General features: G+C 44.0%; 2 protein-coding genes across 2 annotated transcripts in view; both read left to right on the top strand.

Annotated features, from left to right (window-relative positions):
- The first annotated feature begins 784 nt into the window (after positions 1-784).
- On the top strand, positions 785-9,754 carry DUSP26 (dual specificity phosphatase 26). Its single transcript, XM_083368833.1, has 4 exons — positions 785-1,046; positions 5,506-5,788; positions 6,812-7,026; positions 9,137-9,754. Exons 2-4 carry the CDS (start codon positions 5,619-5,621, stop codon positions 9,334-9,336), a joined length of 585 nt encoding a protein of 194 aa, XP_083224959.1. The 5' UTR covers positions 785-1,046; positions 5,506-5,618; the 3' UTR covers positions 9,337-9,754.
- An 8,746-nt stretch (positions 9,755-18,500) lies between these two features.
- The window catches only part of RNF122 (ring finger protein 122), a 29,697-nt gene continuing 23,510 nt past the window's right edge, over positions 18,501-24,687 (top strand). Inside the window, exon 1 of the mRNA XM_083368374.1 lies at positions 18,501-18,836. Coding sequence (XP_083224500.1) covers positions 18,812-18,836 — 25 coding nt within the window. The 5' untranslated portion in view covers positions 18,501-18,811. The remainder of the gene's footprint in view (positions 18,837-24,687) is intronic.

Below are 24,687 nucleotides of genomic sequence, written 5' to 3' on the forward strand. Positions count from 1 at the left end.
TTCCATCAATTTTCAGTTTCTAGAGCAGTTTGTACCGGTATTAACTGATCTGAAAAAGATCCATATGGACAATTCTCTCTACTTTATCTTTCTGTGAAAGAGTTGAATGCCAGAGAGGCTGCCCAACCTTAAAGAGATAGTTATACAATGGAAGACATGCATTCTTCACCTTATACTGAAGGCTACTGGAAGATCCCTGCATTCAGCCATGATAATTTCACCAAAATACTGTATTCTTCCCCTTTGCAAACATTAAAAAAAACCCTTTAAAATTAAAATAATTTTATGTACATCAGATTGAGAGTAAAAGGTGGAGAAGAACAGAAAGAAAATTCTCATTCCAGATTGTTTGGAAATCTGTGACACTCTACCACCCTTATTTTTTCTCTATTTTTTCCTTAGTCCTGTTATGTTAACCAAAATAGGTATTCCCTACTTGACTTCAAACCTGACCTAGCAACCAAGACCTGCCTAGCTTGAATTTGCCCTTTTGGGGTCACATTCAAGTGCCCATTCCCTGTCAGACAATGGGCCCACCGTCATTTGTATACTTGCACATACACTTCCCAGGAATGCTTTGCAAAGGGCATTTCTCCTGTTAAGCCAGCATGAGCAACTCCACACGCTTGGAAAAACACAGTGGGTGGGAGGGTAGCTGTGCTTCTCCCGTGTGGTGTGTGCTTCCACGTGTCTCTCAGTCAAAGCAACTCCCTCTCCCTCCCTCCGTCTCTCTCTCTCCCTCCCTCCCTCTCCTTCTCTCTCTCTCTCTCTCTCTCTCTCTCTCTCTCTCTCTCTCTCTCTCTCTCTCTGTGTGTGTGTCTCTTTCCCTCTCTCCCATCCATTGTTGGATAGGAAACAAATGTGTCCCTGGACATGCCAGGGCTTAAAATAGATGTGAAGACTGCAGCCCTTTTTCCTCCTTGCAGCCACAGCGTCGGGAGCAGCAGCAACAACAGGAACAGCAGAACGGAGAAGAGGAGAAATGGCTGGCTAGATCTGCCAGCTGCCTGAGGAAAGGAAAAACAACAATCACAGCGTTGACAAAGGTAAGGGAACTGGGCTGTCTCCCACCCGCCTCGTGCTCTGCTTTTCTCTCTTTGTTGACTGCCAAGCATGCAGAATTGATCACTCCCTTCCTCCCCGGGGCCAAAGAAGTCTATGTCTGAAGCTCTTGCGTCTGAGAAGCTTGCTGTGTAGGGCATGTTTTCATCAGACTGGGGCTGAACATCAGGCTTTGGTTGTGATGGAAGGTCAAGGATGGCGAGGGAGAGGGACAAAGATCTGGGTGGTGCTCCAGCAACTGGGATCTCGGTCCTCCCTTTAAGCGTCTTCATTCAGGGATGGGATTCAGATCATTTCGACAGATATCCGGATGGGACTTTTGTAGGTCGCTTCAGCCTCCTCTTCTCTCTAAGGCATGAAGGACTGATTTCATTCCTAAGCATCTCAGCCTTCACAGTCCTCAGTGACTTTCCTTTCCCCTAAATAATGCCTGTTGGAGCATGAAGGGCCCTTAGATATTTGAAGTGTTCATTGGGCCAGGATACAGAGACCATTGCAGGAGAAGCAAAGGGCTGACAGAAGGGTGGAGAAGGTGAAGACCTCTGACCTTATCCATAGGTTGAATTGGACACTGAAGACAAGATGCCCCTGATCCAAACTGTACCTAGTTATTCTGCCTATGTAAAATAAAGCTACGAATGGTCTCCCATGACACCGTGATTGTAAAGCTAGATCAGATAATCCCTGCATCAGTTGCTAGGCTTGCAAAAGAACCTTGTGTAATGCACAGGGTGGAAAGATGGCTTCTTCGCTTCCACACATGAGGCTGTAGGAGTAGGAAGTGAGGCAAACTGAACAACGAGGAAGAACAAGTGAGTTGTTGTTGTTGTTGTTTTTTCCTCTGCTAATGATCCGTGGCTATTGTTAAGAGAGAAACGCATGGCACGTACAACACTGTGGAGCAGAAGAAAAGGTGGAGCTGAACACACACAGCCAAAAGCCCGGCCCTCAGCCTGTTGCAATGGTCACCGGTTGGAAACGTGCTTTAAAATAATGAATAAACAAATACACAAACTAGAGTTGCTGAAAAAGATGCCGTTCAAAAGACACCTGTTATGATTTGGGAGCACTTAGATTTTCTCCTCCCTTGCTCCCTTGCTCTTAGCTCTCTGTCCAAAGTGTTAGCACCTGCCAGACCTTTTCATGTACATTCTGCCCTTGGCAGCCCTCATACTGGCATAACTGTGCCAGCAAAAACCTTGTTTTGAAGGAAAGCAACAGCTGAGCCCAGACAGATCCTGATTCATGCAACTTTGCCAGTTCGGGCATTGAGAGAGAAAGAGTCTGCTCCCCACCTTCACGTCAATTTCATTAAAGCTGATGCAAAATATTAGAAAACTCATTGATAAGTCCCATGGGTGGCATTTAGAGCTCAGCTTGTCTATTTGCTTTAATGGAAGACCAGGCTCAATTTGTCTAAATTGGAGAGCAGCAACTCTGCGTGGAGTTGAAAGAAAAGAAGAAGTTGAGTAGATGGAAATAGACAGAGTGAAAAACAGTGATTCTGTAGGATTCAGCCAATAATATTTTGCTCTTTGATCAGCCTTCACTTTAGTAATATGAGAAGGGCATCATTGGCAGGGATGGGTTGGCCTAGGTCAGGAGTAGGCAACCTCAGCTCTTTTATGACTCATGGACTTCAACTCCCAGAATTCCTGAGCCAACATGGCTCAGCTTGGAAACCTCTCCCTTTCCCCTCAGCATAGCTGACTCAGGAATTCTGGGAGTTGAAGTCCATGAGTCATAAAAGAGCCGAGGTTGCCTACCCCTGGCCTAGGTTGTCAGTATATCTCATAGATCTTTTGAAGATCAGAACAGATCTGTTCCAATTCTCCTATTTGACAAAAGCATCCTGTTTTTCTGACTTCCTTTTTTTATGTTCTCAGAGTGCCTCAATCATCTGTACGCTGGATGCATCTAATAGTAAGTGCAGGAGTTGGGATTTCTCCCAAGGGCATCAATACAGAGCATTTGGGCAGGGCTCAAGGCCAGGAGACAGTGCAATGTTTAATGTATCTGATGGACTTTTCTGCTTGCATAAGAGAAGTCCCTTTTCCTAGCCCAGTACATAAAGCACTGTTCTATACTACAGAATCCAAGACGCTTCTGGGGAAAAATCCAGTTGTGGTCACCACGATGTAAAAAAGATGTTGAGACTCTAGAAAGAGTAAAGAGAAGAGCAACAAAGATGATTGGGGGACTGGAGGCTAAAACATATAAGGAACGGCTGCTGGAATTGGGTATGTCTAGTTTAATGAAGAGAAGGGTGAGGAGTGACATGATAGCAGTGTTCCAATATCTCAGGGGCTGCCACAAAGAAGAGGGAGTCAAGCTATTCTCCAAAGCACCTGAAAGCAGGACAAGAAGCAACGGATGGAAACTAATCAAGGAGAGAAGCAACCTAGAACTAAGGAGAAACTTCCTGACAGTTAGAACAATTAACCAGTGGAACAACCTGTCTCCAGAAGCTGTGAATGCTCCAACACTGGACATTTTTAAAAACAGACTGGACAGCCATTTGTCTGAAATGATATAGGGTTTCCTGCCTGAGCAGGGGGTTGGACTAGATGACCTCCAAGGTCCCCTTCAACTCTATTATTAGTATTAGTATAAAAAAATTGCTGAAAAATCAAACTAACTACAGGTAGTCCTTGACCTGGAACCATTCGTTTAATGATCGTTCAAGATTATAATGGCACTGGAAAAAGTGACTTGTGACCAGTTCTCACACTTGTGACAATTGCAGCAACCCCGCAGTCACAGATCAGACTTTGCCAACCAGCATGTATTTACGATGGTTGCAGTATCCCAGCATTGTCATTCGCAGCCTTTCTAAGGAGTTTCTGACAAGCAGTCAGCTGGGGAAGCCAACCATGTGAGTCGCTTAACAACCATGTTTAGCAACAGAAAATTTGGGTTCAATTGTGGTCCTAAGTCCAGGACTTCTTGTATTCCAGCAAAAAAACAGCAAGCAAACTAACTGATTATTACTGTAGTTCAAGGTGCTGGCTCTTACTTATAAAACCCTTCCTAGTGTAGGACTAAGTTTTTTGCTGATCTTCAGTTATTTCTGCCTGTTCAGTAAGATCTGACCTGGGTAGCCTGCAGAGCCTCATCCCTTCATCAGGACTCAGGAATCATGTCTTCTCTGGCACTGCCCCCATCTTTTGGAACATCTACCTAAGATCTCCCTCCCTTGTCTGTCTTTCCAAACCAGTCAAAGACCCGGGTCATTCAGCACCGGCTGAGTAGTATGATTTCAGTGGGTGATGATTCCATTGGTTGAATGTTTTCCACTATTTTTCGTCCTTGGGTCTTCATAGTTTTGATTGTTTCTCCATCATATTATTTCTGTAAGGATTTAATTGTTATCTACCGAAGATATGCTTTGCTCTAAGTCGAGCAATCAATAAATCCATTGATCCGTCAGTTGTCGGAATGAAGTTTGATCTGCAAGCTCTTATTCTCCTAATAGAGGAATTGATGTAACTCAAGGACTGAATTTTCCATGGCTGCCAGCTTCACCCAAGAGAATTATGGTAGCATCTGCAAAACAATAGGAAAAGGCACACTAAGATGACTTTGTGTTCTAAATACATGCACTTGCAGCAATACTTTTCTCATATACACACAGCTTTCCCACAAGGAAGCAGTGCCCGTATAAGGAAATCATTGGTTGTGTTCCCATAATTTAAAATCGAGTGGCCGCAGTGACACAATATGCCAAGCTTGGTGAGCTGAAGACTGGTTAGTTTGTTTGCATGAGCCTGGGTGCTTCCTTAGATTCCGATTCATGATATTTTGCAAATGGGCTTATTCAGAAACCTCAGATAGTCTCGACATACCACAGTTCACTAAGTTAGAGGTCCCCAACCTTTTGGGCACCAGGGACCAGTTCCGTGGAAAGACGTTTTTCAGCAGACCGAAGCACATGTGGTTTTGTGTGCTGCCTGCATCCCAAGGATGGGGCTTTGCTTGTTTGTGTGGACTGGTTGCTGGCATGCTGTGGCCCAGTATTGGTCCATGGACCGGGGGTTGGGGACCCCTGCACTAAGTGACCAATCAGAGTTACAATGGCACAGAAAAACATTCACACTGGAGGTGACTGATTAATTAAAATCTAATCCCATGATTTTAATGATTTTATCAGCTTTGTTCTTTTATAATTGATGATTTTAATGGTTGTTGTTTTTTTAATGTTTTATATTATACGCTGCCCAGAGTTGCTGGACACGAGATGGGTGCCAAACCAATTTCACAATAAATAAATAACAAATAAATGCCCTGGGTGGTGGAAGAAGGAATCTTCTTAAAAGTGCCTTCTTTTAATTTTCTTTGCAGGATCGAGATCAACATTCAGAATGCAGCCAATACAGGAAGTGCCCAACCTCATGAGAACCTCATGAAAGGATGCTTTGGATAACGTTCTTCTTTCTTTTTCAGACTAGAAACCGACCGTGGGTGGTGGGCACAGCAGAAATACTGACCGGGCCCCAGCCCAGCGCCCTGAAACAGCCCGGGATGCAACAGGGGGCACAGCGGCACCCACGTCCTTCATGTCTCTGTTCTCCAGGAACACATCCAGACCTCCTGTCTGGAGGACTCATGATGACACAGTCCACCACCCCATCCTCAGTGTTTTTGAGCTGGAGAGACTCCTGTACACGGGGAAGACAGCCTGTAACCATGCGGATGAAGTCTGGCCAGGACTTTACCTGGGAGATCAGTACGTATTGATCCCAATATTGGAGGCAGGCCAATTCCGGGAGGTGGGGAAGAAGCAAAGAGGCAACATAGTGATGATCAGGGAAAGGATTCAGATGGGAAAAGGAAAGAAAGAACCCATGAGTAGTTCCCACCTTACAATCACAACTGAAACCAGAGTCTCATCTTTAAGTGATGAGGTCATTAAGTGAGTTACCGCATGACTGGATCTGATTTTACTGCCTTTTTTTTGCTGCAGTCATTAAATGAGTCTGGCTTTCCTCATGACTTTGCCTCTACGAAGCTGGCAAAGAAGGTCGTAAATGATGATCGCATGACCCAGGATGCGGCAACCGTGATAAATACATGCTTAGTTGCCAAGCACCTGAATTTGGATCATATGATTATGGGGATGCTGTGACTGTCCTATGGGGGAGGGCCAATCATAAGTCAGTGCTGTCATAAATTTGGTCAATAAACCAATGTCAGTAAATCAAGACTGCCTGTCCTATATTGCCACAAATCCCTTCTTGAATATACTACGCAACATAATTTGCAAGCAGGATTCTATCATTACCGGTTCTGCTATTAGTCACTGGGGCCCCAGGCACAGATTGGAGTGGGGGAAGGAAGACACTGATGGAGGAGGAAATTGTCACAAAAGTTGCTGGGTGCACAGGAGGGGAAGATACTCTCATAAGATTTGGGAGACGTTCAACAGGATAAAAACGTTATTGTGTAGCTCAGTCTGAAAGGCTCCTCCATCAAATGATAATCAGAAAGCAGCAAGAATCCAAGATCAGATGGGATATTTGCACCGTGGTCTCTGGGCTTTTGTGTCAACTGGTCTCAGGCATGAACCTGACCACAAAACTACCACTTTGCTAGGAATGGGCTTAGCAAAACTCCCACCACATATTCTTAGAACAGGACAGCTAAGTGCAGATTGGAAAAAAAAAAATGTGAGAAAGAATAGAAAGAAGCAGTGATTCTGAGAACAAGAGGATTTCTGAATGACCCCTACTTTATCGTTCCCTCCGTATAGAGATATAGCAGCAAACCGACGTGAGCTGGCCCGACTGAACATCACTCACATCCTCAATGCTTCTCACAGCAAGTGGCGGGGAGGCGCAGAATACTATGACGGTACCGGCATCTGCTACCTGGGCGTTGAAGCACACGATTCGCCCACCTTTGATATGAGCCCCTACTTTCAGCCTGCTGCAGATTTCATCCACAAAGCCCTGAGCAAGAGGGGAGGTGAGTCCAGAGAAAAGGGTGACTTGACCCACAACTAGAAGAGGTATACAGTATGTGCATGTTTCTCATTCCAACTGTACAACCCATTGATATTCCACTGCTGACATAATAGAGTCTCTCTCTAACACAATGTTGCTGAGATCCAGTTCATATTCTCAGGTTGTCCTACCTGTCTATCCAGCTTGAGTTTGGCCTATAACAGCTTCCCAAAATATATCAGTTCATATTTAGTAGATTTAATTTCTTCTCCTCTTTTGCTTTCTAGGTTGTTGGGGGTTTTTTCCCAGCTAAATCAGAGCCATGGGGGGGGGAGGGGGAGAGACGTTCGAACAATGGAGTGCAAACTAATGTAGCAGAAGGAAGTAAAGACTCCTTGAAATCAAGCTGGACCTCTGATGATGAACATGTTTAGGCAAACTACTGGTATTCCTCAAGCAGAATGTACATTGCTAAGCAAGGTGGTTCTTAAACAAGTCGCATCTGATTTTACAACAATTTTGCCATGGTTGTTCAGAGAATCGTGGCAGTTGTTCACTGAAACATATGGTGGTTAAGCCAATCTGCCTTCCCCATCGACTTCGCTGGTCAGAAGCTGACTGGGAAGGTCACAAATGGTGATCACATGACCCGAGATACTGCAACCGTTGTAAATACATGTTGGTTGTCAAGCACCTAAATTTTGATCACATGACTGCTGCAATAATTGTAAGCGTTAGGACCAATCATAAACGACCCGCATTGCTTTCAGTGATGCTGCAATTTCAAACGGTTGTTAAATAAATGGTTGCGAGTCAAGGACTATCTGGGCCTGGGGATTTTCCATCTGTAGTTCTGGGTGGGGTTGCGCAGGAATCCTCTTAGAAACCTTAGCTCTTGCCTAAACAGCTAATAATAGTCTGTAACCAATAAGGTTTTTGCTCAGCCCAAAAGAACTGACAGTATGTGCATTTTCTGGATCCTCTGTCAAGGTTCCGACTGACAAACCCAAACAAACAAACACCTTCAAGACATTCTGATCTCTTAATGTGAAAATTTATTGAGTACATCACTTTGGCATTAATGAAAGCAAAACCAGCTCTGTCAAGACGCCTCCCAATCCCATATAGTAAAAGCATTGAATTCTCTCTCCTCCTTCTGGGTTAGGTCACATTGCCAAATCATGTGGAAAAATATTGTTATGAGAAAGCCTCTCTAGGTATGGCCAGACACCTGGTGTAACGTCCTTGAGACTTACAGTCTGGCTGGCTTTTTAATCTTTGAAATCTGCATTCCAAATCTCTCTCCGCCCCACAAGTTTGTTGGAAAGCTGAGAAGCTATATTTGTCACACCAGAAAAACCGTGCTTCGAAACTTGACATCCTCTTTATAAAAGAGTGTCATCTGGCAGGATTCAGGAAGTGTACTATCTCTGTTTTGGTACCTGCCACCTGGAATGGCCTATCCCTCACCCACACCCTAAGATATGGGTAATTGAAATGTGTTGGTGTTCGGTAAGGCCTTGAAGAGTCGGTTTTGCCTCCCAGATATGAAGCCAGAATATTGGATGATCCCATCGTATGAAACTGAAAGATTGTAGTGTGGGATCGATAGTGGCATGTTGTGATTTGTGTCATTTTCATTTTGTTTGTTTCTGGTTTGCAATTCTACGCAAGCTGCCAAGAGTCACAGTTGGTGAATTTGGTGACCTTGTAAATGGATCAATTGATTAAATAAATGTCAGGGACAAAGAAGCAGGACTACACATTAAGTTCCAGTTAAGCTGATTTATTGCTCATACCTATACACAAGAACTTAGTCAACTAATGGTCAACACTAAATTGGTGCTGGATAAGAGTTAATGAAATTCAAGAAGGGTTGGACTAAGAATGTAAAGACTGCAGGCTGATTCCTCTCTTGACTTCATCCCCAGACTATCCCTCTCCTTCTCCTACAATAAATAAATAATTTTGAATTATGCTGGCAAGCTAATAAGATGTAGTGTAGTATCAGGTTCTTTGTCAGGACAGGTGATGAAAGTCTGAAATGAATTACTTCCCCTGAATCTCTGGGGCCAAGATTTCTTTGTGATGGTTGACACTGACATTTTCTTAAATTGACCTTCTTCCCTTAGGGAGGATCCTTGTTCACTGCGCTGTGGGGGTAAGCAGATCAGCTACCCTGGTCCTTGCTTACCTCATGATTTACCACCGCTTGACTCTGGTGGAGGCCATAAAGACCGTCAAGGACCATCGAGGCATTATTCCCAACCGGGGTTTCCTGCGCCAGTTGACCATCCTGGACAACTCCCTCAGGCTGAAGAGGAGACCGTAAGCAGATGAACCGTTGGGAAACCATGATGGCGTAGTTTCTGTTGGTAAACATGAGGCATTACTAGCCTTATTTGGGCTCAGCTAGCCACAACCTTCCACAGATCCTGCCTCACAGAAGTTCAGCTCTAACCTTTCAAGATGTACCTCCAATATTCTCATTGGTTAGGTTCAGGAGTCAACTGGAAGACGAGCAAGTTCAGGTTTCTGAGAGGAAGAGATTTTCTTTCTCCCTCTCCCCGTTGGCTTTCGAAAGCCATTTTCCAAGACAACGTCCCAACCTCACACTGAGGAAGCTTTTAATGCTGAAATTCCCGTGATCTGTCTTGTGACCCGTTTCCTCCTGTTTGTGTCTAGCTTTTGTTTTAAAAAGTGGCAAGCCTCCATGTATTTTAACGATCGGAATAAAGTTCTACAGAAGAGAAGGATGCTGAATGGTCTTTATTTTTCACGTCCAGGCTGAAAGAAGCTTTCTAGAAATTTCTACCAGCTGAATTAGAAAAAAAGAAAAGGTCCCCGTAATACCACCACTAAAAAAATTCAAAGGGAGAACTTGGTTTATGACATCTTCCCCTAGTATTTAATAGAAACAGAAAGGCTGCAGACCAGTGAACAGAATGCTATAAAATAGTCCTCAACTTATGACGTTAATAGCAGTGGCGGGATTCAGCCGGTTCGCACCGCTTCGGCAGAACCGGTAGCTAATTTTTTTGTTGCCCAGGCCCAGAATGGACGTCTGGAAGTAGCATCCATACAGAGAACCGGTTGTTCCCCTATTTGGATCCCACCAGTGGTTAATAAGAGTCAAAATTTCCATTGCTAAGCAAGACAACTGTTAATTTTATAACTGTAATTTTTTTTTTGCCAGAGTGGAGTGCTTAAATTAACCATTGCAGTTGTTAAGTGAACCTAATGTCCCCATTGACTTTGTCAGGTCGCGAAAGGAGATCACACAATCCTGGGACACTGCAAAGGTCATAAGTAATGAATCAGTTGCCAAGGGTCTGAATTTTGATCAGGTGGCCACAGGGATGCTGCAACATTTTAAGTGTGAAAAACAGTCCAAAGTCACTTTTTTTTCGGTGCCACTGTAACTTCAGTCACTAAACAAATGATGGAAGTCGAGGACTACCTATTGGTTAAAAAAAACAAAAGCCTCCTTCAAGTCAAGCTTAACTCCTGATGTCTCTAGGGACACTTCCATTTTGTTTCTTGGGTAGCATGGTGGAAATAGTTTGCCGTCGCTTTTTTTTTCTACCATAGTTTTGGAGTTGTCAATCTAATCTACGGTCCTGAAATAGTCACCCTTCTAAGTTCCACTCCAGGCGTGACCCTGCTTAGCTTTAGGGAATCTGTCAGGTACGCAGAGGATATGTATTAAGTAAGTGGAAGGGCACTACAATTCCCCACTGAGAATTTCAGTGATTTTTTTCCCTTCTGAAAGCTAATGTCCTGGGGTTGAAGTCAGAAGGCAAAAGAACAGCAGGTGTATCGTTCCATTGAAGACAGATCACGGGGTGTCCGGTTTAAAAAAAAATAGTTTTTTTTTGTCTGCATGCTGATTCTAAGCTTTCCCTATATTGGAGTCTTTCTGACTCCATTTAGCCTTAAAATAAACTGGAGGATGGATCAAAACCCATCAGCATCTCTGGTGCAATAGTTTAATGTGCATAAATGCCAGGCTTAAGAAAGAAGCAGCTTGTCATACTTCAGAATAAACGCCAAGGGGCGGTAGAACCTGGAGAATTAATAATAGCAGCTAGGCAGAGGAACAGGAATGGCAAAACACAATTCTATTTGGCCTCTACCTTTCCCTGTTGAAAATAAAGTCCTTCTGTTCTTGTTGTTCCTCAACCCCAGACGCCCATCTGGTATGTGCCAGGGGTAAGAAACAATGGATGGAAACTAATCAAGGAAAGAAGCAACCTGGAATTAAGGAGAAACATCCTAACAGTGAAGACAGCAGCTCATATTGCATTATATTTCAGCTAGAACTGAAGGCAGCATATCTTAAATACTGATTGTCTGGCTTCCAGATTAAAAACCCATTAGGCTGGACACTGGGAAAGATACATTTGGCCTTATATCGTCACGTGAACTTGGAAACAAAAATTGGGGAATATGGAAAGGGGTTAAATGGAATCAAAATCTCCTCCATATTCCCTGATTTAATTGCCTAATGAGAGAAAATGTGTAATAAAGATCTGGAAACAAAGATTAAAGCAGTTCACGGAATACAGTAGATGACTTTCAGCCCACCAGTTTAAAAATACAGAACAATTTTGATCCCCAATCTGTACGCACTGAGACTATCACAACACACGCCTCATCCTGTTTACAGACATACAAGTGTATTTTGTACTTATCTCTCAGAAAGCTCATGAGACCAGCTTCTCCAGAAGATACTGATTTTATTCCCTTCATACCTTTTTAAAGCCAGCTGATTGAAACTCTGACAAACATCCATGAGACACCAGAATTTTGTTCTGATACAGCAGTAGAATGGAGTCATATTACAATGACGATCACTTGAGATATTTTCATTTTGCAAAATAACCTTGGATCCAAATCCCTGAAAGAGCAGCACATACCTATATAGAGGAAATAAAAGATGACCTGGCTAGAAGTGTGGGCATTGTAGTCCAATAATAAAGGAAAGCCTCATTTGGGAGAATCTCTAATCAATGCCAGACTGGGCTATTGGCAGGCAGTGCTTACTTCTTCTTTTGTGTAGTAATTATGCACAATTCTGGACACCAAGAAAGAGAGGAACTGCACATTTTGGTGAAATTTAAGCCCTTCTTCAAAGGGCTGGATTAACTAATATCCAGAATAATCTGAGGTCATTCTAATGCCCACTTTTCTGTGTACAGCCAATATACTGAGAATTCCTCTTAGTGTAGTGTTGGCCTTGCAGACAGGACTTTTTTGTAACAAGGAACCTTAACTAAGTAGTGGCTGGTACCAGAATATTAAAATAACCAATCCTGAATTGCTACAAGGTCTCAAGAGTTAAAAACAGAAAGTTAGGATTCCAAATCAGATGTTCCAATCATTACTTCTTTGTTGAAAATGCTTTACGGTCCTCTCTTCATCCTTAAGTGATCCACAAAATAATAAAAGCCAGGTGATCTCTGCCTTTTAGCTTAAAATCTAAATATAAAATAAACGCAGACGGGAAAGGGGTGGGGAGGAAAGGGGGAAAAGAAAACGGAAGATATTTCACATCTGTCAGACAGCTGGAGACAGGGCAGAAGAAGAAAAGCATCAGTGTAGTAAACTTTACAGTGTGGCTAGCTTCAGAACAACTTTTTTGTTATTCTGGCTTGCCCAAACAAAAGTGAAACAGTGGCAGTGATATGATCCCACTCGACCCCCTTGTTGTTTCTTTCCATGTCTGGATAACAAAGCCAAATGGAGGAAATTAATTTAAACCCTTCTTAGGTCCTGGATTGTAGTGTTCATACAACCCACCAACCTTCTAAACACACGTGTCAGCACTGAGAGTAAAAGAACATTGGCGGCCTCCTCCAACGTAAATCATGCTGAATTTAAGGCTAACTCAGTTATGGTGGAAATGGGCAGGCTGGCAAACCAAGTTCGTCTTTGTTTTCTTTAATGGGCAACTTTTTGTTGTTGTTGTTAGCTGCGAAGTCGAGTCCGACCCATCGCGACCCTATGGACAACGTTCCTCCAGGCCTTCCTGTCCTCTACCATCTTCTGGAGACCATTTAAGCTCACGCCTACTGCTTCAGTGACTCCATCCAGCCACCTCCTTCTCTGTCGTCCCCTTCTTCTATTGCCCTCAATCTTTCCCAGCATTAGGCTCTTCTCCAGTGAGTCCTTCCTTCTCATTAGGTGGCCAAAGTATTTGAGTTTTAGCTTCAGGATCTGGCCTTCTAAAGAGCAGTCAGGGTTGATCTCCTCTAGGACTGACTGGTTTGATCGCCTTGCAGTCCAAGGGACTCGCAGGAGTCTTCTCCAGCACCAGAGTTCAAAGGAATTTTAAAATATTGTAGAGCCTTTGGTTTAGCCAGGATGGATACTTTCTCCTGAGTCCTTCTTGGATGTTTTAAGGGTATTCCTATATACCACAGAAACTGTAGATCAAGGGCTATTAAACCGTTCCCTATATAAGCTCCAAACAGACCCTTACGTTTCCTGTCTTAAAGAAATTTCTAAGTAGGGAGTGAGATTTCTATTTAATGCTACTTTTCTCAGGCAGGGCTATACCTCTCAAATCACCGAGTTCTGTGCTACCGTTTGTACAGTACATAGTGCCATTACTTAGGATTGGAAATTATTGTAATAGTATTTTATTTGGCTTTAATAGCTATGTTCTCAATTATTTCTACTATACTTATTGTTTTTCTCTTATACACATACTGTATATACACATGCGTGCATATACAGTACAGTATGTGTATATACAGTATGTGTGTGTGTGTGTCTGAATGCATGTATAGGTATAGGTATAAGTATACCAGTAGGTACAAGGACAGGTTACAGGTACAAATACAAGTACAGTATATACAGTACTGTATGTATAGGTATAGGTACAGGTACTGGTACAGGTATAGGTAAAGGTTTCCCTGTCCAGTCATGTCCAATTTTAGGAGGCGGTGCTCATCTCTTTCTCAGCCAAGGGAACCAGCATTGTCTGAAGATGCTTCCATGGTCATGGGGCCAGCATGACACTATAAACTGAGGTACACAGAACACTGTTTCTTGCCCACTGAAAGAATAGGTATTTTTTTATCTACATTTGCATGCTTTCGAACACCTAGGGTAGGACCTGAGGCAAATAAGGGAGCTCACCCCATTGTGTGGGGCTCAGGTCTCAAACCTAGGCTGTCAGCTGACAAGCTTAGCATCTTTAACCACTGAGCCATCGCGCCCTGATAGATAGATGGATAGATGTGTGTGTGGCTGTGTGTGTGTGGGTGTGTGTGGGTGTGTGTGTATACACATATATAATGTTTATGTAAAGAACCACATAATATTTATTTTATTCAATATCTTGTTTGTATCTGGCCCCAGGGCTGTAATAAATAAATTAATATTAAGGGAGATCTACCACTCATAAAAAAATCTATCGTTTTCCTTCAAAAATGCACAGCTCATATTTCACAGGCAATTCTCCTGTTTTGTCAAAACAGAAAGGAAAGGAGAAGGGGAGAGAAAGAGACAAACAAGAGGGAGAAATACTGCTGCAGATAAATAATGGAATACTGGTTTAGCCCAGTCTTTGTTTGAAATGGCAACATTGCTCAAAGACACACAGGCACTAGCGTACGGCAGATCCCTCCTCAAACAAATGTTTGAAAGCAATGTCACATATATATTGTTGTTCCAAAATACCCATTGTTTTCAGTGACCCTTAGGGTTATGTGCCTAGGGCATGAAAGATTGCAGCCTCCGGCTATAAATCTATATGAATCCAGTTTGTGTAGGTGCAACAAGGAGCAGGGGAGAGACATTAGGAGAGAGAGGAACCCTCCTGTTTCTTGGGTACAGAACTTCTTGGGACTCGTAGCAAGAGACCTATGTTAGTTCGTGGTGGAAATAAGTCCATTGTAATAAAACATGGACTCCAGAAGATAGTAGAGGACAGGAAGGCCTGGAGGAACGTTGTCCACAGGGTCGCGATGGCTCGGACACGACTTCGCAGCTAACAACAACAACAACAATAAAACATACTGGTCAGAAAAGATGCTACTAGAGTCCCAATTTTTTTGAAGAACCAGACAGGATCATTTACAGTGCTGTAAAGCTTAGCCTTTTGAGTCAAGTTCTGTTTCTTGTTATTCTATTACAAAAAAAAAGTTAAACTCCTATTTACCACCTGGATAACAGACATGTACTTTTCTTACGGGAATACAGAACTAATCTGCCAGCACTTTCTTCTGAGATGTTTTTCAATTTCTTTGTGGTCTGCTGTCGAAGCATTTACCAAGTCTGACCTGGTTACTTCTCAGAATCAGCTCAAGTTTGCTAAATTTGGTCCCCCGCAGGCATATTTCACTTGTCCTGTCTTCTCCAGCCCTTTCCTCCAATGTCAGCATGTTTGGTTGGATTTTTAATCACAGTTGGGGCAAAAACCGTGATAGGAAAAACTTTTTTTAGAAAACTTTCTAGAGTCAATGCATTGATCAAATTCTTTGCTGTAGCAATTTTTTTTTAAAAAAACGAGAGAACTAATCACACGGAACTATCTTAGCTGTTGGTAAATATCACTTTGAATTGATTTTAAATGTTGCAGCGCATGAGCCATCTGAGAACTGCCTATACATTAGAATGTATGAGACATAAATATTTATATACATAAATAAAATATAAGAGATTAGGGATTTGATTTCAGGGCAGGTGAACCCATCACAAGAATTTTATCATCTTCCGTTAAATATAATTTTGCCACATGAAAGATTCAGTGTGCACAGTATTCAGTCGTGACCTTGAGAAACAGGATGCTATAATTTAGGCCTTTTAAAAATTATTAATGCAATGTTTGCACTCCGACCCCCTAAAAATTATTTCCTCTTATTTTCATCTTTTACCGGAGTTGGTGATGGCGATGATTTTTCCACCAAAATTACTGAACTCTTGTGGTGGAGGGCTAGATATAGAAAAGATTCCCTGCCTTTGTGACCACAATTGATCCATCCAATTTTCAACCTTCCTTCAGTTCTTCCACACAGGCACACCCCTCCAACTGTGGGTCCCCAAACCACTAAATCCCTTCATCTTTCTCCTAGAAGAGAGCCAGGCCATGTACAATACATAAGCAGCAATCACAACCAGGCTGAGAAAGTGGATGCCAGACAGTGCCACACAGTCTCCAGAATGAGACTGAACAGATGGATTTGAAACGACAAAGAAAGATAACAGAATAACAGCGTTGGAAGGGACCTGGGAGGTTTTGTAGTCCAGCCCCCAACTCAAACAGGAGACCTATACCATTCCAGACAAACTGGCTGTTCAGTTTCTTCTTAAAAACCTCCAGTGCTGGAGCAACCCACAACTTCTGAAAGAAAGTCGTTCCACTGATTAATTCTTCTAACTGTCAGGCTATTTCTCCTTAGTTCTAGGGTTGCTTCTCTCTTTGGTTAGTTTCCATCCGTGGCTTCTTGTCCTGCCTTCAGGCGCTTCGGAGAATAGCTTGACTCCCTCTTCTTTGTGGCAGCCCCTGAGATATTGGAACGCTGCTGCTGTGTCCCCCCTCGTCCTTTTCTTCATTAAACTAGACTTACCCAATTCCAGCAACCGTTCTTTGTACGTTTTAGCCACCAGTCCTCTAAACATCTTTGTTGCTCGATAGAATAAAATAAACCAGCATTAAGGGGGGGGGAAGGAATTGAGGAACTGCATGGCTTCGTGGCGGTGACCTTTCTCGCTGTTTATTCTGCAGCTCATTAAATGGGACACCATTGTTTGCCAAAACTGAGATTAGCAAGATGTGACCCACCCAGGTCAGATTTGTTTGATGGTGGATTACAGATGCAGCCCAGCAGGTAAAGAGCAAGGTCTTATATGGAGGGGCTGGTCTCAGTGTACAGTTCGCCGTTCACACGTGGTGTCTGCCATCATTTGTCGCAGTGAAGAATCTTCCATTGCAGGACGCTTCAGGCATTTATTCCTTTCTCCCCTGCAGTCCACTGATTTGGCGGGGGAGGGGATTGGGTTAGTGACTTAAGACCGTGTCACTTCTTTACTAGGGCTGAGAAATGTCTACCTGGCATCCAGCAGCCGACATCAGCAACTGGACTTCTTCCAGCTCCCTTGAGTTCTGCTGGCTTCCTCCCTACCTCTTCAGTTTTAATCCATAGAGGTTGCAAACTTCTATCTTGATGCAGTTGACTCTGCCGGAAATACAACACATATTATTGGATAAAAAAGGTAAAAGTTCCCCCGCACATGCGTGCTAGTCGTTTCCGACTCTAGGGGCCGGCGCTCATCTCTGTTTCAAAGCCGAAGAGGACGTCTCCATGGTCATGTGGCCAGCATGACTAGACGCCAGAGGCACACAGAACACGGTTACCTTCCCACCGTAGTGGTCCCTATTTTTCTACTTGCATTTTTACCTGCTTTTGAACTGCTAGGTTGGCAGAAGCTGGGACAAGTAACAGGCGCTCACTGTGTTATGCGGCACTTGGGATTCGACCCGCCAAACTGCCGACCATCTGATCGACAAGCTCAGCGTCCTAACCCACTGAGCCACCGCGTCCCTATGATGAGATAATAACAGACAATCAAACAAACAAAAATGCAGCTCAAAGGAGGCCTGGACTGGTTCGGTTTGGAAGTGTGTGTCCACCTCCAGAAAGAAAAGGCAGTGGGAAACAGGGAAGGGTATTCAGAGTCAACTGATGGGGTGCAGGTAAGAATTTGACCAGGTCACCTCTGGCCCTTGTTATTGTGTGGGAGAAGGTGCAGGATGCAACTCACTTTGCCCTGTAAACAAAATAAAGGAGGAAAAGAAATGTCATAAAAGAAGGGAGATTCGCCACGTCCTTTTTTGGGGTGAAGAGCAGGAAAGGTGTTCCTTTTAAATTATTATTATTATTATTATTATTATTATTATTATTATTATTATTATTATATTATATTATATTATTATTATTATATTATTATTATTATTATTATTATATTATTATTATTATTATTATATTATTATTATATTATTATTATTATTAAAATATTAATAAAATCGGGCTTCAGCCCCTCCATCGGCCAAGCTCTGCCTTCCGTCCAAGGCAGGGGTCGGCAACCTCGGCTCTTTTATGACTCGTGGACTTCAACTCCCAGAATTCCTGAGCCAGCAAGGCTGGCTCAGGAATTCTGGGAGTTGAAGTCCACGAGTCATAAAAGAGCCGAGGTTGCCGACCCCTGGTCCAAGGCTACCTGTGCCGAGAACAGTCCTAAGGAGCAGCGAGGATCTCTCTCTCTCTCTCTCTCTCTCTTTGGGTCCGCAACGCTATAGGCTGGAGCCCCGTTCCAAGCCAGCCAATCCCGAGCCACCCCTTGCCGACTTCAAAAGCCCAGATGCTAATCGGCTCCTCTCCTCCAGAGGCCCCGATTGGCTGGCGGAGTGAAAAGGGGGAGGAGAGGGGGCGTTGACCGGGCGGAGGGTCGGTCTCCGAAGCCGTGTGTCTCTGTGTGTGTGTGTGTGTTTGTGTGTGTTGGACGAGGCCCCGAGAAAAGAAGCTGCGGCTCGGCTCGGCTCACTCGCTCCGCGGTGGCTCGTCTGGGATCGAGCCGTTCGAAACAGCCCGCGCCCGAGCCGCGAGACTCTCTCTCCCTCGGATAGACTGCGACGGGCGCGGGAGGATCGCCCGCGATTGGCATGTTGCGTCCCGCTCCGAGGCTGGGCGGAGGAGGCGGTCAAGGCTGGTAAAGCCAAGGTTGTCATCGGGGGCCCCGCGCACTTCGGAGTATTGTTTCGCCTTGCCTTTCCGCCAGCAGCTGCTCTGGGGCCTCTGATGCACCCCTTCCAGTGGTGTAACGGTAAGTCCGCCCCCGGGAAGGGGCAAGCAAGCCACCCACCCACCCACCCACCCACCCTCTCCCGTGGAATCCCCCTTCTCTTTGCTCCGTCCATTGGAGGGGGTGGGAGGCAGATCCACTCGTGGGCTAGAGCTTCTCCTTTCTTGGTAAAGCTGCTAGCCCAAAGGGTGTGTGTCTGTGTGTGTGTGTGTGTGTGTGTGTGTGTGTGTGTGTGTGTGTGCGCGTGGAACCCTCTCCCACCCACCACCCACCCCGATCAAAAGGGAGCTGCTGCGGGTGGGGGGGGTGATGAGTCCGCCCCCCTTCCAGAAGCGGCTGGGCCGGCTGTTCTTTGTCTCCGCCGAAGGAAACAGCACCGCCTTGAGGTGCCCCAACCCCGTCCGAGCAGCCAAGCTGGAGCGGGTCGACGCGTCGCCAAACGGACGGGGCTGCACGTCTTTTGTCTCCGACAAAGCGGGGCAAAATTAGGGCTTCCCTTTCCACCCTGCACGCTGGCTTGCGTGGGAGCCGCACCACCCTGCCGTTAGAGCCTCCGAAGCCAATCCTGGGGGATAGTAGCAACCTTAACTGGGTTAGTAGCAACCTTAACTGGGTTAGGATTGCAAAAATCTGTGCCGGCTCCTGGCCCACGAAACCCACCTGGGAAGCCTGCTTGCTGGCTTTCTACAGCACGGAGAGCTCTTGGGTTGGGTGACCTGGTGTTTGTCTTGCTTTGTTGTTAGCTGTTACCAGCTTGTGCAAACCCAGCCCCTTTGGTTGAATTAGAATTCAGGGTCAGTACAAACCCTAGGTTTCAGCCAGTAACTGGGTTCTGTCGCTCCAATGTAAAGAAAGGCTGTCGGATCATTAAGTCAGTTCCACTGGGTTTACACATTATTGTTGCCTTGTTGAACAGTGCCTAGTGCTGCCAGTTTTGGACCATGACTCCCATCAGCCACGGCCAAATGTTTACAGAAAGTGAACACCCAAATAAAAAGTGGACACGAGGCTGCAGGCTCCTGCGCCGATTTTTCCAATTAATATTATTTATCCCCTCTCGATAAAAACAATAAAGCTGGATTTTCTTACATGGAACTATGCACAAAACTTTTTCTCCCATCCAAATGAGGCAGCAAAGCCAAGCAACTTTGAACAGATCCAACAGCCAGAGACTCAAAATGGCAATCGGACAGTGAAAACAGTGAAACGGGGGGATCGAATGAGATCAGCCAATCTTGTGAATTTTATCCTGGCACTTTTTGCTGTTTTAACTACTGTCCATGTTCACCTCCAAAAAGCTGCTCAGCTGATCCCGTTTTGTAGATGTTTTTACTCCAAGGAAGATTGCTTGGCTGGCTGGCACATTCCTTTTGCTCAAACTTTTTGTATTTGGGATGTTTCTTTTTCCTCCAAATGAGGAGAGGCGGGTAAGAATGAATCCATCTTGGCTGGCGGCACAAAGGAAAAGCACAAAACTCTCTTATCATGCACAGTTTAGCCAGGGAAGTTTCTTAAAATCCTATTTTGCATGTTGCGTTTTGTGGCCCTGGGGAAGACTGGCTCCCTTGCAGAAGAAGCCTAGCAGATGGCGACTGCTTTTATCATGGGTTAATTAAAAGGGTGAAGCTGTGCTTGGGGTGAATTACTTCAAGCAGCTTTGGTTTGTGTGGCTTCCTTCTTCATTTCCTCTTTTTCTCCCTCCTTCATCTCGCCTCTCTACTTCACCAAATTTAACAAATCCGCCCCCACCCACCCCAAATCTCTGGGCCATGTGCTTCCCAGACAATGGCAGGGAAGGGAAACGAGGAGAGTAGGAGGGAGAGACGGTCTATTCTGAGTATCCACAGGGACAGAGTCAAAGGCAGAGTATTCACTTAACCTCTTCTGCTTTGCTTGAAGCAAGTTCAGCTTCTCCTACCACCTGCAGCTTCATGGATAGAATTAGAACAAAGGTGGGGTGGGACAAAAGTCCCATCTCCCACTGTCAGGACTGTTTGCAAAAAGATGCAGTAAACAAAGTTTGTTTTGGAATCTTTCCAGCAAAGTCTAAATAAAACAAAATTGCTTTTCAGTTGCAGGTTGGCTAGCTAAATCAATTCCATTTTACTTCTCAGTAGGATCTGTGTTCCTTCTGTTAATCAAGGTCTTATTCTGGTCTTCCAGTTTTGATTGTGGCCCAGCTGATAATTTTATTATTTAAACTTGTATACCGCCCTATTTCCGTAGGACGATCTTTCCTCCGCCTCCTTGCTTGAACGATCTTTCCTCCGCCTCCTTCCTCCTTTTTCCTCTTCTTCTCTGAATGATACAAATATTAAGATCTGTTATGTGATCATGACTATGATCTGTCACTATATGTGTGTTTCATGTACAACAATCCTGGAAAGGTAAGCAGGTTATTTCTCATTATTGAAGACAAGGATAAACATGGAAGAATTTCATTCTATTTTAAAAAAAACAAAAAGAAATATGAGCTTATCAAATGAGGCAAATTTCTTTCATAAACAGGATGAAAAGAAATAAAAGATTTGGCCATTCCAGGCGGAGCATTTGAAGTCTAATTTTTAAAAGTCAGAATTGGAACCATGATTATGGTGTGGAACAAGAGTTGCCTTCTCTTTTTATCTCTCAGGCTTCTCAATTTTAACAGCTACGTGCCAGGCTGGAACACCCTGGTCCCTTCCATGCTGAAAGCAATTGTCACCTATTCCCCTTGGCACTTCGAGGAGGGTGAGAATTTGATCTTAAGATACCATCATTCAGAAATAACTTGCAGTTTTAAACATTTCGGTGGGAAGTAAACAAAACCGGTAGGTTTCTTTGTCCCCAACTACAAACTGAGGGATGAAGAGAAAGTTGCTTAGAGTAAAACTAGAATTAGCTTGTCCATGGAGATTCTCAATCATCCAGGTCATGATTGTCCCAAAGGTGATGTTCAAAAAGCAATGGGAGTTTTTCTCCTTGAAAATCTTTCACTTCTCATCCAAGAAGCTTCTTCGGTACAACTGAAGAATTGAAGAAGCTTCTTGGATGGGAAGCAAAACATTTTTTCAAGGAGAAAAACCAGGAAAGTACAGTTGCCTTTTGAACAGCACCTTTGGGATAGAATTAACTTGATAGAAGTCCAGGCAACAGACACTCATGAGCCCCAGATGGCGTTCATACATCATCATAGTGAATTTGGGGTTAAAGTAGTATCTGATTGATTCATTGAACAATAAATTCATTGAACAATTGAACCATAAATCACAACTTAAAACCATGAGTAAGCCAAGCCAGATTCACCCACAGCCCAAAGCTGGTATCAGCAACCTTGGAATTGAGTGTAGGGCTTCCATTATGCCAACATTTATTTTTAATCCAGAAAAGGCTACTTACAACTTCCAGAGATCCAGAGACAGTGACCAGACTTTTAAACACAGGCTCTCTTTCGCTCAGGATTGGCGATCAAATCAAAATCAAAGCTCTCTATGGCTGCTTAAAGGGGGGGGGGATTGGCTCTCCTCTTATAGATTATCCTTCGCACATCTGGTGAGGCTCTTACAAGTAAAGTCCTGGATAAAACATTTTGGCAGCATCTAAGGAGCTATGAATAATTGAGTGCCCTGGTCTGGAGACTGTAAATCTGAAGGACTGGAGAACAAATGGGCTTTTAAGAAATAAGATGAAGCTCAGTGATAAAACAGCAGGTTTCCAGGCTAGATCTTGGCTGCTCTAGATCAAAAGGGTCAGACAGTGGGAGGGTCTAACAGCTGCTGCAGTTGAAAGGGTTAGAATTGGGTCAGGTTTGTATAATGCACCTTCCAAAATGCCAAGACAAGAAATTACCACAACCAGGCCACAGGACATGTATCCACCCACATCTTGCCAGCATCTTCATTTTGCATTTCATTTTGTCCAAACAAGCTATTCATCCCCTGATTTTTAGAAGTAAACATAAGAGCCGTGATGGCACAATGGTTAGAAGGCAGTAAAGGTAAAGGTTCCCCCGCACATGCGTGCTAGTTGTTTCCAACTCTAGGGGCCAGTGCTCATCTCCGTTTCAAACCCGAAGAGCCAGCGCTTGTCCGAGGACGTCTCCGTGGTCATGTGGCCGGCATGACTAGACGCCAAAGGCGCATGGAACGCTGTTACCTTCCCACCGTAGTGGTCCCTATTTTTCTACTTGCATTTTTACGTGCTTTCAAACTGCTAGGTTGGCAGAAGCTGGGACAAGTAACAGGCGCTCACTCTGTTACGTGGCACTTGGGATTCGACCCGCCAAACTGCCGACCTTCTGATCGACAAGCTCAGCGTCCTAATCCACTGAGCCACCGTGTCCCTATATATTGGAAGGCAGTACTGCAGGTTAATTCTGCTGACTGCCAGTAATTCGAACCTGACCGGCTCAAGGTTGACTCAGCCTTCCATCCTTCCGAGGTCGGTAAAATGAGGAGCCAGATTGTTGGGGGCAATAGGCTGGCTTTGTGAACGGCTTAGAGAGGGCTATAAAGCACTGTGAAGCGGTATGTAAGTCTACGTACTATTGTTATTTCAACTTTAGGCTGGGCTAAGTTGAGCTTGACAAGTATATTGACAAGAGTCCTTCTCTGAGGTAGATGGCCAGTTTTAAAACTTGATAGATAATGAATACAATTTGTGGTATGCCACAGCACTAGACATCTCTGAGGAAGCCACCTCTCCCTCGATAAAATCAGAGGCTATTTGGTCCTTTTGCCAGAAGATTGGAATGTTCAGATGAGGACCGTGAATGGGTTGGGGCCTCAGTCAAGCTACTGTCCTGATCCATTCAGTAACGGGCTTCTCACCTCATAATTTTTTTCTCAAGTGAGATTTGCTTTAGGGAAATCAAAATGCATCACCTGACCACCCACGGATAAACCTACTGTATCACTGTCCATCTTGCTTCAGGCTTTCTTTTTTTTTAAAAAAAAGCATCTGGTTCATTCCTGGCATTGTAGCAAGGTGACTTTGAATTTGACATTTAGTCCGCCTTACTTGGGAATCAGCTCAGCTTATGCTGTGTCCGAGTCTGATCTGGAGTTTACATGAAATTACTGTCTGGATTATTTAGTCCCCACCACCCAACCCCCATTCTGTTGGACAGAAGCAACTAGCTAAGACTGCCTCCCTTAACCCCTAATTTGTCAGTTTCATTTTAGAAAAAAATGGAAAGGCCTGGGAAAGAAAAAGTAACGCAGGAATGCTCAGTTACATGTTGGTTGCAGTCATGCTTTGCAATACACACACACACACACACACAGCCCCTGTGTTTTCTGATTCACCGACACATCTGAATCATGCTCCTGTCATTAAATAGCCCAATATCAATTTCTAGTCTCTTGGCAAGATCAATGTGCACAGATGCCTTTGTGATGTCACTTGGGGACAAGAGCAGCTTAAGAGCAACTTTGCCGTTACATCAAAATTGCACAGCAATTCAGTTACCAACTTTTTTTCCTAAAGGTGATAAGCAATGGAGGACAGACTATGCCAAAGCAATCATGCAAACTTCAGAATCCAAAACAAAAAAAAAGGGGGGGGGAGGGAGAAACCATTGTTACTCTCAATACTGTGTTACTCTACACACTGTTGACCTGAAAGGAGCTCTATTTTCTCCCAATGAACCTACTTTTAAGAGATGTGTGGGAGGAAGGTGGTATCTTAAATTTTCTGGAAATACAGAAAAAGAAAGCTATACATTCTCTAGCTTTCCTTTAGGGGAAGCTGATCTTACATTCAGTACTTTTGCCCCGAATTTCACAAGGCAAACTTTATTGTTGCTATTAAATCATGTAGTCAAACTGTGTTCAAACTGGGAAGAGAAGGAAACTGCTTCTTGTTCCTTGATGCTCTACTGATGAGGAATCCT

The sequence above is a fragment of the Vipera ursinii genome (assembly GCF_947247035.1).
Source record: "Vipera ursinii genome assembly, chromosome: 8".
Taxonomy (NCBI): Eukaryota; Metazoa; Chordata; class Lepidosauria; order Squamata; family Viperidae; genus Vipera; species Vipera ursinii.

Coding starts and splice junctions, on each gene's coding strand:
- DUSP26 (XM_083368833.1), top strand. CDS start 5,619: ATGTCTCTGTTCTCCAGGAACACATCCAGACCTCCTGTCTGGAGGACT. Junction 5,789..6,811: donor GGACTTTACCTGGGAGATCA/GTACGTATTGAT, acceptor CCCTCCGTATAG/AGATATAGCAGCAAACCGAC. Junction 7,027..9,136: donor AGCCCTGAGCAAGAGGGGAG/GTGAGTCCAGAG, acceptor TTCTTCCCTTAG/GGAGGATCCTTGTTCACTGC.